Source organism: Caloenas nicobarica, chromosome 1 (assembly GCF_036013445.1).
Source record: "Caloenas nicobarica isolate bCalNic1 chromosome 1, bCalNic1.hap1, whole genome shotgun sequence".
Taxonomy (NCBI): Eukaryota; Metazoa; Chordata; class Aves; order Columbiformes; family Columbidae; genus Caloenas; species Caloenas nicobarica.
In genome coordinates, this window is record NC_088245.1 from 107,787,028 (window position 1) to 107,802,347 (window position 15,320).

Genomic DNA, 15,320 nt, shown 5'->3' on the forward strand with positions numbered 1-15,320 from the left:
TTGGGCCAGCTGAAGTGTATCACTGATGGTGCACGAACATTGCTAAGTGAGTTGACAGGCTCTTACCTCTAGGGAATTACAGGTGAATGCTGCTCTAGGTGGCCTGCATCCAGGAGCAGCAGTGTAACAAGCAGTTCAGCTTTCCTTGGCTCTCACTTTTGATGAAGTGGAAAGGCGAAACTGCATGATCAGTGGGGTGAAGAAAATGTGTAGTACTGAATTTCAGAAAGGAGAGTTAGCTGCTTGCAAATCTAACCTTTATTCCCAATGAAAAAAATAGGATGTATAATGGATACACTTGCAGAACTCTTAAAAATGAAAAACCAAAAATAGTGGATCAGAAGCTGCAGGACTGTATAGCTGTAAGTAGTTTAGAAATTATGAATGAGTGATGGAGGAAACTGCATCTAAATTTATTGTTGACTTTTTGTTACGTTGTCTCATAAGCTTCATCACTGTTTTGTCATGGATCCAAAAAGACTATGTACACTGTAAGGCAGAAGACAATGTATGGTAACCAATATTGGTGGAGAAGTAGTGAATATTATCATAAAGTAATTTCTAGAAAGACTTGTTAATGCGTAATGTTGGGAGCTCAAGTGGCAGATTTGATGATGTTACTGAGTAGTGTTAATATAAAACAGAATTTGTTTCTGACTGTTCCTTTCTTTCCTGCAAATACTTTTGCTGTTCTGAACGTGGCTGAGCTGTTTGATGTCTTGTTTGTCACGGCGTTCAGGGTTCTTCCAAGGTCTCTGTAGCTGAGTTCCCCTGGCTCAGGGGCAGTGTGGGCCAGCCAGCCATGCCTGGCACCAGCCTCTTCCAGCAGCAAGCCAAAGCAGCTCAGTGCAGGCTCTGCTATCAGGTTGCTGGGTGCAACGGAGCAGTTCCTCCTGCTTGCCCAGGAGACCATCTTTTAGTTCTTTGCTGGGACCAGAAAGCCTGGACAAACAGCACAGAGGGTTTTGTGAGAAAGATGCCAAATGAGATAGGAGGAGAAAGGAAAGGGTACCTTATATAATTCACAAGTGAAGAAAAAGTTGATGAATTAAAATAGTAAATTAAACCACTGAAATAATCCATCAAGGAATGGGTAACTTTTTAAAAAACAAAACCAAACAAAAATCCTAACCATCCCTTTAATTTGGTAATCACTGCTTTTATAGGTATATTTTTGCTCACAGAGGTAATTCCTATCAACATTTTTGTTTGCTTCTGTTCTGTAGAAAATAACTTTTAGTTAGTTATTATTCAAATAGACATCCTAAGTATGGGATTACAAGGCCTGCTGTTCTGTCTGATGTGTTCTGCATAGGTTCTGTCCCCTATACATGCTGTGGAACTCTCTTAATCATAAATGTAGAAGTAAATTAATTGTCTGTTGCAATTGTTGGGCAATATTGGTGTGCTGTATGTATACCTTTGCTGTGTCTTACTGAAATAACACAAAGTACTAACAACATTTTTTTTCTTCTTTCCCCAGGAAGCTGCTGACTGCCTAGCAATTAAGAAAGGGTGTGTGGTTGATCAAGGTGGAGTTTTTTTTTCCAAGAGCCTTTTCACAGTTGCTTTTTGCAAAATCTTTGGACGCTCCCCATTGTGCCATGTTTTGTGGCTCTCACCATAAGAGGAATTTGTCTTGATGAAGATTCCTAACATTGGTAATGTGATGAATAAATTTGAGATCCTTGGGGTTGTAGGTGAAGGTACGTAGTATCTTAATAAAGAATGAATTAGAATTTTATTTAGATTTGACTCAGTTCTCTTGATGGTAGTAAGTTTTCCTCTGCCAAGTATTGCTTGTATAGAAATCTTAAGAAACATCAATTTATTCTTCTAATTCCATTCTCAGATGGAAGGAGGAATTTGGAAGGTGAAAGAGAAGGAAGAGAAATGGGACAGTTTTGGGGAGGGGGTGTCAGATTTTTTTAATTTTTTTTAAGTGTACTATACTAATTTCTCTGTAGTGATAGTGGGGAGATGCAAGTTATCAAACTTCTCTCCAAGTATATTTTTTAAAAAAGTATTTAAAAATCCATTTACCTTCAAGCATTTTTTTATAAAATTGTTTTCAGTGCACAGAAATTTAGTACAGAAACTGTATGTACAAGTTCTGGATAGTAATACGGGGAACAATATTATTCCTATAGCCAGGAGGTGACTGCATATTATTTTATCTTGCTGCTTTTTTTCTTCTTTGTGGTGCTTTATCTCTTTTCTTCTTTGTTTCAGGAGCCTATGGTGTTGTACTTAAATGCAGACACAAGGTAAGCAAATTGCTTTAAGTCAGAGACAAATATTTGTATTTGAGTGAAACCATCTTTTTTTAAGAACTGAGATGTTACTATGTATGAGATGTGGCAGCTGGGGTGGACTTTTCCTTGCAGTCAGTTAAGTTTTTTAATTGCTATACTGTCAGAGGAAATGGCTCAATCTAGTAACAAACCTCAGTTTTTTGATGTTAATTATTTGTCTGAAATATATGAAGTATTACTAATATATAAGCACTTACCTGTTCAGGGGGTGTGGGGTGTGAGGGGTTCCATGTGGAATTTCTACAGCTGTTGGACAATCAAACTGCTGTAAGAAAGCACTGACTTTCATGCTTGTTGATTTTTTTTTTTTTTTTTTTAAATTTGTAAGAGGAAGAAAGAAAAAAGAAAAACCCTGTTTCATATGGGTTGCCAGACTTAGTTTTTGTCTACACTATTTTAACTACTGTGTAAGTTGGACATATCTGAACTTGTTGCTTATCAACAGGGAACTGTGACATGAACTATTTGGCTGTCTTTGGAGCTGCACTGTAGTCATACAACAAAGTAACTTCTGTGAAGCAAAACATTTCAGAATCGTAGAATGATTTGTTTGTAGTGATCCAAGAATATCAAAAAGCTTTTGTATGTAGTTAATGCCTTTTTCTAGAAGAAGTTAACTCTGTGCTGAGGACCTACATTCCTGCGATGGCTTTTAGGATGTACACATAGGACTTTTGCACAGGACATATAGTTATATTTGGAGTGGCTTACCCTATTACGTTGACTTAAAGTTAGAAAAGAGAAAAAAAAAAAACAACTTCGAAAGATCCTGTCTTAGTCTCAAGCTGTGACTGGCTGGAGGGGACTATAATGCTCAACAGAATGACTTTGGTAAATTGGATATTTTTGGATAGTTCTGGAATAATAATTCAGGGTGAATAGTCAGAGCGTCTGGGTAGTGACCATGCAGCTTATGCTAGGGAGCTCTTTTCTTTATGGAAGGTAGCTTTACCAAGACTCAAGAAGTTTGTTGAATTTCCTGCATTTCTGAAATTTAAGCTCTGCATGTCTTTACTCATGTCTTCATCTGTAAGAGTTCAGTACTCTTAAGAGTAATTGGTAAGAGTTCAGTATTTTAAGAGTATAGGATATTGGCAGGGTGATCTGTTGTCCGAGTTCCTATAAGAATATCTTGCACTACACCAGATGACTAGCAAGGAAAGGCTTTGCTTTAGGAGAGGGAAGGGCTTCTTCCTACAGCCTCTATGAGGACACTGAATCGCTTCTGAGGATCTAAATTTTTAGGTAGACCCACCCTATTTTTTCTCTGCATTTTCAAACTTAATCAAAACAACTGTACTGAAGTTCTAAAGCAAGGTGCTATTTATTAAAGCTTCTAGCAAGTGGTTTTACTAAGACCTAGGGTTTCCAGTATTTAGAGATCTGAAAAAAGGCAAGGTATGTTGCTATTTTAAGCTTAGTGATTTGATTCTCACTTGAAACCAGTTGCACCCAACCTCTAAGAGCAGTTGTTTTTAGGGGCTATCTGTTCTACTGAAAAATAATATGTAAGTTTAAACTTTGACATTCACCTTTTTTTCCCATCCTTCCCCCTGGCTGTTTGTCATGAGAACTTTTCCTTTTGCGCCTTGGTAAAATATGTTGAGAGAGACCTGTCCCCAGCTCTTTTGCAAGGTACTGCACAGATTCAGAGTAGAGACATCCTGCTTGTTGCCCAGATGTGCAAGGTTTATTAAAAAAACGCTTGATAATTGCCACAAGAGTTTAGTTCATGTTTGATTATAGGCATAATAATGTTATTTACTAGTTTCTACGTTTTTGATGGATTTACTTATTTTTTTACTTGGCTTATTCCTTTTAAACATGGAGGAAAAGTGGCTATAAAGGAAAAAGGTTGGAGGGACAATGTGAATTGGAACTTGAAGATACGAAAAGATGCTGCCTCTTTGCTCCAGATCCAGACAGAGAAGATCCAAATTATTGACAGAAATTTTAAGATTATGATATCGATAATTGACTAGAATGAGCGTGATAGAACTGAAGTTGTAGAGGAACACCCTTCTAATGGCAAGGGGAAGAAAGGAAGAAAAGGGGAGAAGATTCTAATTTCTGTGGCATCAAAGATGCTATAAACTAAAGGGGTGGGGTTTAGGTGAGGCCTAAAACCAGTGGCTAATTAACTCCAAATGGTAACTTCTACCAAACCATGATAACAAAGATTGTGCTCTAAGAAAAGTTACTTGTAAATAGAGGAAGAATTAAAATGTATTGCAGGATCATATATGTAGTTGTTCTCCTTGATCAGGAAGTGTTTTTTAATACAACTTTACTACTTGTATAGGAAAACAAAGATTTAATTCACTTTCATGAAGTCTTAACAGAAGTCCCTGGACATACAAGTAAATGTGGGGCTTTTTACTGCTTGGCTGCTGATGGGCATACTTTTTTTTTTAGTATGGATGAAGAAAATAAGAAGTTCTTCCACATGATATGCATGTAGCACAGTTAAATTTTGAGTGCATTACATAGTTATTGAGCACCACATAACAAGTTCCGAAACAGCATAAAAACTAAAGAATATTGCAGTATTTTAAATATATGTGTGATATTTACCAGGCCATCCTTGGTCATGTTCCTTTGACATATACTGCTTTTCTTTTTGTGCAAAACTAGCAATTATGTCTAAGAATTTGAATGTAGAAATATTTATTTTCTTCTTTATAAATAGTGGCTACATGCCAGGATCAACTTCTCAGCTGTTTTAAGTCATTATATTTCCATTGTATTGGTAAAAGGGTAAATTTTATGTAAAATGAGGAGCTGGCCCTAATTGCAACAATTTTCCAACATATAATCTGCTAGTACTTCAATAAATTTGTAGCTTTTTCCCTATTGCATTTCATTGGCATGTGTATATGGATTTAAATTGGAGAGAATGACATAAGGAACAAATACCTTGTCATTATTATATGTGTTTTTTCTTTGCTAAGGGAACGTTATCAGGAAAGCTGAAGTAGCTCCTCTAGAGTGACTGTGTTTACATTATTATACAGCATGTTTTTTATCACAAATCCTTTATTGCTAATTTTGGTTTGTGCGTAAAGATTACTTGTTTATCTGGGTTTTTTTCTAACGTGAAGCTAATACAAATAATGTTGACATAAAGCAGATCTGTCATTCTGAAAAGTTTGGGTTTTTTTAGTGAGAGGACTTTTTATAAGAGAATATACTGGAATACATAGTGTTTGAAAATACTGGAAATACATTTTATATTTGTGAACTATAATAATAGGCTGTCTTGTTGTATTTACTGGATCTTGTCTATGTTTTTTGAAAAAGGAGAGCCACTTGAACAGTTCAGCAATGTCAGATCACAGCTGAGGAGAATAATCTTTGCTTAAGACTTGTCAAATATTTGCCTTTTAAATAAAACCACTATCTCCTTTACTTTGCAAAGTGGGCTTGCAGCTTCATGCATGGTTATCCTTTGCTAATAGGGACTTAGGAACAAGTATTAGGAGGACTCTGACATCAGATACAAAGCTAACAGGATAATATTGTAACTTAAAATCAATAAAATGATAGGAAGCCATAGGTGTCCAAAGATGGGCACATCGAAGAAAGAAGCCTAGTGGAAAAAGATGTAAGTCAGCATGAGAAGGGAATGGATTGATATACTGTGAGATAATGAACTGTGTATATAGAGGGCAAATATTGAAAATGGTAGTTGCAAGTAGGAGGCATTTGTATAAATGAGGTGAATATATCCTTGGATGACTGAGATAAGTAGAGACTGTGTCTGGGCAGGCAAGATGGTGATGCTGGAACAGGGGGTCATTCATGAGAATGAGGCAGAGCTCACTGCAGGGCCAGGCTGGAGAGGGAGAAGGGTACATACAAGCAGGCAGTCAAACCATAACTGTTCCACTAATGCTGTGTGTCTAGGTTGAAAGCAGTGATTCTCATTTCTGCTTTAGTTCCCATCTCAGAGCATGCATAGTTTGCTTTATTGAGCCAGGCTTTTGTCAGTGTTCCGCTGAATGTTTGAAAATGACACAGATGCAAGTCTGTTAATAAAAATTTTTAAGACACCTTAAGCTGATCATTATATAAATAACCAAGTGTGGTAGCTCATGCTTTTCCACTATTAGACCTGCTCGTGTGAGGATCTGAAAGTATGCGAAAGGGAAGATGCCTGTGTACATATGTCTATATATGTAAATTTATGGGATTTTTTAGCATTAGCTAGGTGTGCAGGAAGGTGTGTGGTGATGCAAGTTCTCTAAAAGCACAGTAGAAATTTATGAAATCTCCTAGACTTATTCTTTGTCTCGCTATGTACTACGTATTATCAGAGTCCCTGAAGCCTGAGGGCATGCAGTTTAATGATTTAGAAATGTAATGCCAGCCGTTCTTATGTGTACATCACCTCCTGCCTAATAAGATGTTTTTTCTGGTCTCTTATTTTAGATCTGTGTCTAGCTTTAGTTGTTCTTTATTGTATGAGACACTTTTAGACCTTTTTCTTTGAAATAAATACCACTGAATTTCTGTACTAAAAACAAACAAAAACACTACTTTGCAGAATCATTTGACTACTTCACTGCATTGAAGAATAATGAAGAATAACCTTTTTAATAGGCTTAATACTTTCAGGCAATTTTCTCTTAGCCTAGTATTCAGTTTTGTCCTGTTTGAGCTTTTAGTAATGCTCTTGCATTGTCCTCAGGTAACTTTTGTGTATGTCTCAGAATATCCGAAAGAAATATTTACTTACCTCTTAAAGGTACAGTTTACTCAGTAGAAGATATAATAGATATGCATATGTAACAGCATCATTAGATTTCATTTGAGTACCTCAGCCTCTTCTATGTCTTTTATCACTGGATTTCCTATGGAGCAGCAGGGTCACAGTTTCCTTGGTTTTCCTTTGAAACCAATGTTTTTCTGTTCTTCTAAGTAGCCCATCTCCACTTACGCACTCTTCGCACTACTTGTTTGTGCTTGAGCTCAGTCAGGAATTCCCCATTTCCCAATGCTGACCAACGCGAGAAACTTTTCCCAGCTTAGTGCCTGTTGGAGTGGGTTGTTCCTGTGCTTTGAGGAAGTCATCTGTGAAGAACAGCCAGCCCTTTTAGGCCCCTTTTACCCTTTAGGGCTGTCTGTAAGCAGATCCTTGAACAAGGTGGTAGCTGTTCTTGTGAAGATCCAGGGTTATAGTTCTACTGTCCATCTTACTTAACTCTTTCAGGATCTTAAATTCCACTGTGTCACGATGCGTTGCATCAGGAGTTGCTGATCGGTTGTAATCCCAGTAAGAAAAGCACTCAGACTCTGCAAACTGTCATTTGAAGTGCTATTTCTTTATAGTGTTAGCTTTAATGAAGTAAAAAATGGTACGGGCAGTCACAAAATCACAGAATGATAATCTTATATGCCTTAATGGTAATCTTACATCCCTTTAGATGCTGGCAACCCGGAGTTGTGCAGCATCAAATGGGCCTCTGATTGGGGTGCAGGGTCCTGTGCAGACCATGTCTGTAAGAAAAGGTTACCCCATTTTCATTACTTAAGCTATTACAGGATTTTCTTACAATAAAACTCTATTAATCATTTATACTGTCAAACAGAAAAGATGTTTATGGGTCATTTTGAGTCAGATAAGTTCAGCTAGCTCATTATCTTGAAAGTGACTTTGTTAGAGGTAAACAAGGGATTGAGAACAGGGCAGCCACAATGTGGTACTCCCTACAGTATTCACAGTCTCTAACTGGTACAGTGCTACTAGAAAGTCATTATCACCAGAGTATTCTAGCACAGATTATGCCAACAGTGTGTGGGTTTGTTTTTGTTTGGTTAGTTGGTTTTTTATTAGCTTATGCTGTGCTTAAAGCCATGTGTCCGTACGTACAGTGAACGTGAGACCTGTATTGAGCTTCTGAAGAAAACAGAGTGTGCCAGCAGTAAAGATTTGCAGTGGTCAGAGTTGAGATCTGTCTTGAGTATTATGTGAGGAAAGTAGAGCTATTAGGCAAGCCGTAGTGCTGAAAATAATATTAACTCTTTAATAACCATTTACTTCAACTTCAGCATTAGGCAATGAATAACCTTTTGAATCCCTTACAGAATTCTGGTTTGAAATATTAGGTATATAGTATTTATTTCATGGGCTTCAATACTCTGCCTCCATGGCATTGCCCTGAGTGCAGCAGTGAGAGGCGAGCTTGATTAGTGCTAATTCACTTCAGTTATCATTTTTTCTATATGTGTGTATAAATGACGTATGATGAACATCTATAACTTCTTGCTATGCAGGGTAGATGCTAATGTGATATCGAAAGTTTCTAAAGCTTTCATTTTTCATTGATACATTGTGGCATTTGCCTATGCTCGAACATGAGCCTCTTCCATAGTCCTCTCAGTTATATGTGACAGGGAGAAACAGACAATCAGATTAACATATTATGTTTTGAATGTAATTGATATTATATTTATTAAACTAAGTGGAAGATTCATGTATGTACTGGTATTGCTCCAAACATCAGAGAGTTGTGCAGAATGGAGGGTAGAAATCAAGTTGCTGAGATTTCACAGGTTGAGAAGACAGCTGTTGGTCTCTCTTCACCTCTCACCCCCAAGGTGGGCTTTAATGTTCTCTGTATTACAAGATTGCTGCCTTTTATTTCTTTTCCTTAAAGTCCTATTCCCAAGTCTCTTCTTACTGCATTTTTTTTAAGAGTTGTTTCATAAGAGATCTCGTAATAAAAACCATTAAAGCACTGATTTTGAGGAAGCCGTTCAACTCTAAAATTACTTACCCACTCTGGTGGAAAACAAAATAGATATATGTGTATGGTGTTGTCCCAGTTACCTAGAAGTCTGAGTCCTGGGATTAACTAGAGTAAATATTTGGGGGTTTTCACACTTCTAAGGCTATATAGGATGAGAGGATAAAATAAGGTAGTCCCACATCTTTTCTGGTGGCTTTTGTTGCGTTATGTTGTCTTCTGTCTTTTTGCTCAGGTATACTATATTTCAAGTATTTCCTCTTTATATATATACATATATATAAACTTTTGCTATCTTTTTCAGTCACATGCAATGATTTCTTTCAGAGGACATGGTCAGGTTGTACAAAGCAGGCATGAAAATAAATGCATTAAATTTAATGGTTTTCATTTTTCACATTAGTCAGCCCATCTGTAGCCATATCAATGGAACAGTGCTGCTCTGTGTCTCAGTTGTGTTGTTTCCCTTTGAATCTATTGTGACAATCCAGACTGCTCCATGAAAGGTCCCTTGTATGATACTCCATTCCCTTACCTCCTTCTTTGCAGTTGTCATGTTATGAAGCCTGCTCAGATGTGGGTGGTATTCAGTATTCAAAACTGGCATTCCCTCTCTCCTTTCTCCCCAAAGGCTAATTTAGAAACGGAAGGTGTAAGGGAAAGATAAGAGTGAGCTTTCAGAGGGGAGAAACTAACTTGGTGTGGAAGGGGACACTAAGCTTTTTCTTTTTTCAGGTGTGTTGAATTTAAAGCAGCACAGCGTGAGGGTGTTACTTTCAGTGCCACAAATTGGAATGACAAAAATTGGCTTGGCCATGGTAATGTTGGGTAATTGAATTTCAGGCAGCACAAAGCTGAGATGCAGAGAGACACCTGATGCTGCAGAACATCTTCAAAACAAGAAGGGGAGGGAGAAAAACAGGTACTTACCCTTATTACTCCAGTAATGCAGGTAACTGGAGGATGCAGAGGAGCCTGAGTTAAAAATAGCTAGAGTGATTCATCTTACCTTAGGAAGGGTATGTGAAATGTATTGCTGATGGTTTTCAATTTAAATTACGTCAAAGATAAGTAATTTGTTATAGTCACGCTATCTCAGATCAGTGTTTCTTTTAGTGACACAGCTTCTTAGAGTTTGTCACACTAATGGCTCTAGATTAACCAGACATCTGTAGCACTTTTTTCTTTTGTTTCTTAAAGAAACTGCGTGTCTTTCTGATAGTCTTTTACATAATATGTTGCTTGAATTCCTGCTGTGGGTACTGCTTTGGCTAAGTGATAGGTTACTGCTTATGCCACAAATAACACTTTTCCTTGGAATATTGCCGATAAATAAACATGCTCTGTAGTAGTTGCTTTGTACTCCCATCTGCAAACGCATTATATATCATTACACTTGTATTAATATAGGAATCATATTCAGACCTGCAGCAGTGTGTTCTGTGACTGCTGCTAATGACTCTTAATTGCAAACAGCTTGTAGTGCTCATTCTAATGCACTTGTAAGTGAAATCTTATTTCCAAGTGTAGATGTGATGAGCACACAAAGTAAGACTACCCATACAAAATATTCTTTCTTACAAAAAGTTGAAAGTGTTATGCTGAAAATTCAAGTTTAAGAGCCTGACTACAATATTTTGTAGGAGCAGCAGCAGTAATTGAAATCAATGAAGATTTGAGACCTGATGTAGGGTTTTGTGTCATTAGGGAAGTGGTGGTGCAGGCTAGGGAATTTATGGTTAATGCAAATTAATATACAGGAGAAGGAACAACATATGGCTAATCATAGGACAACATCTGTAGTGGTATGAACTTGCTTGAATATTGGATTACAGTCTAGTCTGGTCATCAAATTGCGAATAACTGTGTAGTGTAATTGATGTAAAGAAAATTATATTTCTAAATTTTAGGCTTAATTGTTTTCCTGTGAGGGATTCTTGTGGACTTCTTAAACAGTTGTAGGACATGTGAGCAGCTCTAAGAGTACTAGGTTAATCGTGGATCTCTGGATACTTGCATGTATTTAAATAAAGGCTAGTAAAATAGAGCACAGTTCAGTTTTCAAGAAGGTCATTAATGTTGATTATTGAATGTACCATGGTGAAAATGGATCAGGATCATCCAGCTGACTTTCAGAATTATTTGTAGAAACTGAGTTGATCTGAGACATTACTACATATTCAAGTGTCTTGAATATACCAATGACATTAACTTGGGGATTTTTAATTGATTTTGTAAATTTAGAGCCTTTTCTTAAGCCATAAATCCTGGAAAAGGAACACTTGACAGTGTAGGTAAAATATTGACAACAATAGTGAAAACTTTCCCAACATTTCACTTCATGTGAAAGCTATAGGCTCTTGACACAAATTTTTTCATCAGCAAAGATTATGGTGTTTTTAAAATAGTAAATTGTCCTTCTGAATGTCCTGGTTAAAGTAATTTAATTTTCCATGAGTACTCAGTTCTGTGTGACTCCTAACTGGTGGAATGCCCTCCTAAAAATCTAGAAAACTTTCTGTTCTTTTTGAAGAAAAATTCTTACAATATGTAGTAACTTCTCAAATATAGCAGTATTTACTTCTCATTCAAAACCTGGATAACAATAAATGGTGGAAAAAAAGGGACAATAGTTTCCATTTATAACATTACACCTGTTTGAAATGTGTACAAACACGTAAAATTTCATGCAAAGAACTTAAAAATTTCACTTACACTGTATGTGGTGTTTGATCTCAGCTAAAAGCCTAACGGTCTGCCCAAGCCTGTCATCAGAGTAGGGTGACCAAGAAATTTTGGGCACAATGGGAGGCCAGACTGAGAACAGAGGCCGTTTTGTTCAGGCTCCATATTGCTCAGTGTTTCTTCAACTGATAGCAATTGTCACCAGTTGGCACAGAACTGGAAGCATTTTTTTATGCTGTCTATCCCTTCTACATATATTACAATTCTGAAACTCTCCAGAACACATACTTCTGTTTAGCTGTATTTAGCTGCACCTGGACAATAAAGCTTGATGAGTCTGCTGCTTGCTTTTGATAAAGAACAGTGCCATTGCATGCTCATGTTCTAAAGGGTATCTGTTTAAGCTTCTAGTTTAACAGGAAAGCCAAAACACCTTCTGGATTCATAATACATTTGCATCTCTTATATTATCCCTGAATTATTTTACCTTAGATTGCTGAATTAGACCAATCTTCATGCAAGTCCCTTTTAAATCCTGACACCTTGCAACATAATGACTTAACTTCACCAATTATGAAAAATCACTCACTTGATGGAATTCTGTTTTCATTTTTCCATGTGTGTAGCAAAGTGAAGATTTGATTCTGAACAGCACAGATAATTCTTTGTTGGAAACAGATATCAACATTACTCTCCATTTTATAGCTGCTCTGCGCCTTAAAAACTTTGATAAAGCATCTTCAATTTCTTCCTCTATGTGAATACTAATTTCTGCAGAGTACTGCAGCATAAAAAGATTAGTATAACGAAATGCAGTGTAAATCTTATGAAAGGTGAATATTTGAAGGATCTTGAACTGGAATGATTCTACCCACCGATACCCATTCTTTCCTGATTTCACTGGCTCCTACCCATGCTCTTAGAAATAGAAAGGTGTGTGTGTGTGCCCACTTGGGCAGTATCTGATTTGGGCAGTTATCTCCAATGTGCAGGAAGGAGCACAAGGGTAACTACCTGTCAAGTCCCCACTACAACTCTGGAGGGGTTCTTGGTGGTGATGACAAACTAGTTCTTAGATCATTTGTATGTGTTTTGTGTTTAGAAGTTGTCTGTTGCTACGGGATGATCCTTAGCCTCAGTCTTGGTTACTTCAACTTCCATGAGTCTGTTACCTGTTTTTCCTTGTTTGAAATTTGTATTTGAAGTGTATGTCTATAATCTGTTTCCCTGATGGGTTAACAGGAGAAAGGCTGGTATATGTTATAAGCTGCAACCTTGTGCTGCCCTGTTGTTGTCTGGATGCAGGGTCTGCTTGTGAGTCAGCTGTGCTGCAACCTTCTGGGCTTAGCATAATGTTTTCCTCCGTTTCACTATTGGAGAACCATCCTGGGAACAGTTTTCTCTGTTATAAATAAATATTATTTTTGAAACCTCATTGTGCAGTTTCTTCTCGTGCTTGTACATGCTTACATACATACTCTCTCAATGCCTCCCCCAATATCCTGTTCCTACTTACCCTGGTCTGCTACATACTTCTGCAGCAGAGTATCAGTTGACCATAAAAGGCCTTGAGAGAGAAAGATTAGTTTGGGTGCTGCTCTATCTCCTAATCTTTCAGTCCACGGTCTTTATAATATTGGGAAGAACTCCTTCCCGAATGTATGTTATGAAGCATATTTTTACATACAGTTCTAATAACAGAGGATTACCACAGATTCCAGTGTGCTGAAAATTAAGTGCAAAGCGGTTTTTCTTAAACTTAACCTTGGCTGAAGAAGGTTACCATTATTACCAGTTTTCCTTTTGGCTGTAGAGAGACTTTTTGTAAATTTTGAGATTTTCAGGTATAACAGAGGTAGATGGCGTTTATAAGTGTAATCATGCACCGAGGTGTGGAAAGATGAAATTCTATAGGACCAAAAAATCCATGTTTTTCTGGTTACACCTACCTTCTCTTTTGACAGTACACGCCTTGACCAGGAGGCAAGCTATCTTCTTGAAATCAATTAACATTTTCAACAGAGATGGAGCAATGCCATGTTTATGCACAGAAATATGTTACAGGCAATGCCATCTGCAGAGTAAAGCTGACGAGCTGCTGCTTCTACAGGATCAAATTTCCTGTGGTGGTTTGCGTGAAGAATTCATCTGAGTGGTGTGTTCTTCTTTGTTCCCCTCAGAGCACCAGCTAGTGAACAATGGGATTAAGAAATGTGTACAAGATAGTATCTGGTGGAATTGCAGCCTGCATTCTGAACCTGTTCTAATATTTAAGTCCTCATGCTTTCCACTGCTGTAACTGCAGTAGTGCTAAGGAATCAAAACTATTTGGAGCACAAAAGAGAATCAATAGGAACCTCAGTATCGACCTTTAGGAAGGCCTAAGAGAGGCCAAATAACATCTATCCCATGGACTCTTAACAGGTGTATTAAAAAAAAAAAGAGGAGGGGATGGTATTTCTATTTAGAAATTCTGGAATGTAGTGCCCCCTTCACCAGAGTTCCCTAAATCACATAAAATAGAGACTGCAAACCAGATTTATCAGATGATATCAGTATCAGAGAAGCAAATCAAGGGAGATCACTCTGTCTATACTGTTTCTCGCTTTCTATTCACTCTGGTTCTCAATGGAATTGATACTTTTTATATTACAGAAGATTAGCTTCTGGTGCTTGACCAATGTCCTTTCAATTTCACATGTGTACATGTACAGAGCCATGCACAAGTGTATGCACACATTTGTTTAGTTAATGAGTTACAGCAAGTGGTCTCTTCTGGTTACTTTTAGAAACTGGTACTAGCCCATTCCTTCTGTTGCCTCTTTGCAGATTTTTATATGTACTAGTTAGCACACTTATGCTGGTCCTTTTTATTTTTATGTATATGAGGAGAACTGGAGACTTATGACTCAATCTGAAGTGCAAATTAAAATTATTCTTTTTTTAATCAAAATACTCAGCAAAAGTGTACAAGTCTTTAACAAAAATCTGAATTCAAAAATTCACAACTGAAGTCTTGTGATTTTTGTTTTCTCAGCTGTCACTTGTCTATTCATCTGGAGATCATGTTTCAGGAGCTTTCTGAAAAATTGTCCTTATTGCTAAAGCATCTTGTGCTTTTTCCCTAAACATGTTTGCATGAAGGAAGGCAATCTTTTACCACTTCTGAGCTATTTAGGGAAAAAAAAGTCTTTGTTTACTGTAGAACTAGAGCTATCAAAAAGTCCCAGAATGTTTCAACGGGAGAACATGCCTTCTCTGAAAATGTCTGGCTAGGAATCAAATTATGAGGGTATAGCTTATTCTTACCAAGAATAAATCTGTGGAAAGACAAAAGTAAAGGAATAATTAGGTCTAGGGAACTTTTGTCCATGGATTTTTTATTTCTGCCCCCCCGCCCCCCGCCCCGCGCCGTTAATTTTTTTTTTAGGTTGGAGTAGCTTAACATTTTGCAAGTCCACCTTTTCTTTTTTTTTGAGAGGTGGTGATAGTTGACTATTCACATTATAATACCTGAATGAAATCTTTGTGAGGAGACTGATTCTGGGTTTTTGGTGGTTATGGGGGTTGT

The 15,320-nt window shown here is 37.3% G+C and overlaps 1 protein-coding gene across 4 annotated transcripts in view; it reads left to right on the top strand.

The window, feature by feature from the left end:
- The window catches only part of CDKL5 (cyclin dependent kinase like 5), a 123,156-nt gene that overhangs the window by 48,457 nt on the left and 59,379 nt on the right, over nucleotides 1-15,320 (top strand). For 3 of the 4 annotated variants that reach the window (XM_065637099.1, XM_065637123.1, XM_065637108.1), the window contains exons 2-3: nucleotides 1,484-1,706; nucleotides 2,233-2,267. In XM_065637099.1, coding sequence (XP_065493171.1) covers nucleotides 1,643-1,706; nucleotides 2,233-2,267 — 99 coding nt within the window. In that variant the 5' untranslated portion in view covers nucleotides 1,484-1,642. The remainder of the gene's footprint in view (nucleotides 1-1,483; nucleotides 1,707-2,232; nucleotides 2,268-15,320) is intronic. The other variant, XM_065637118.1, reaches the window with a different exon arrangement.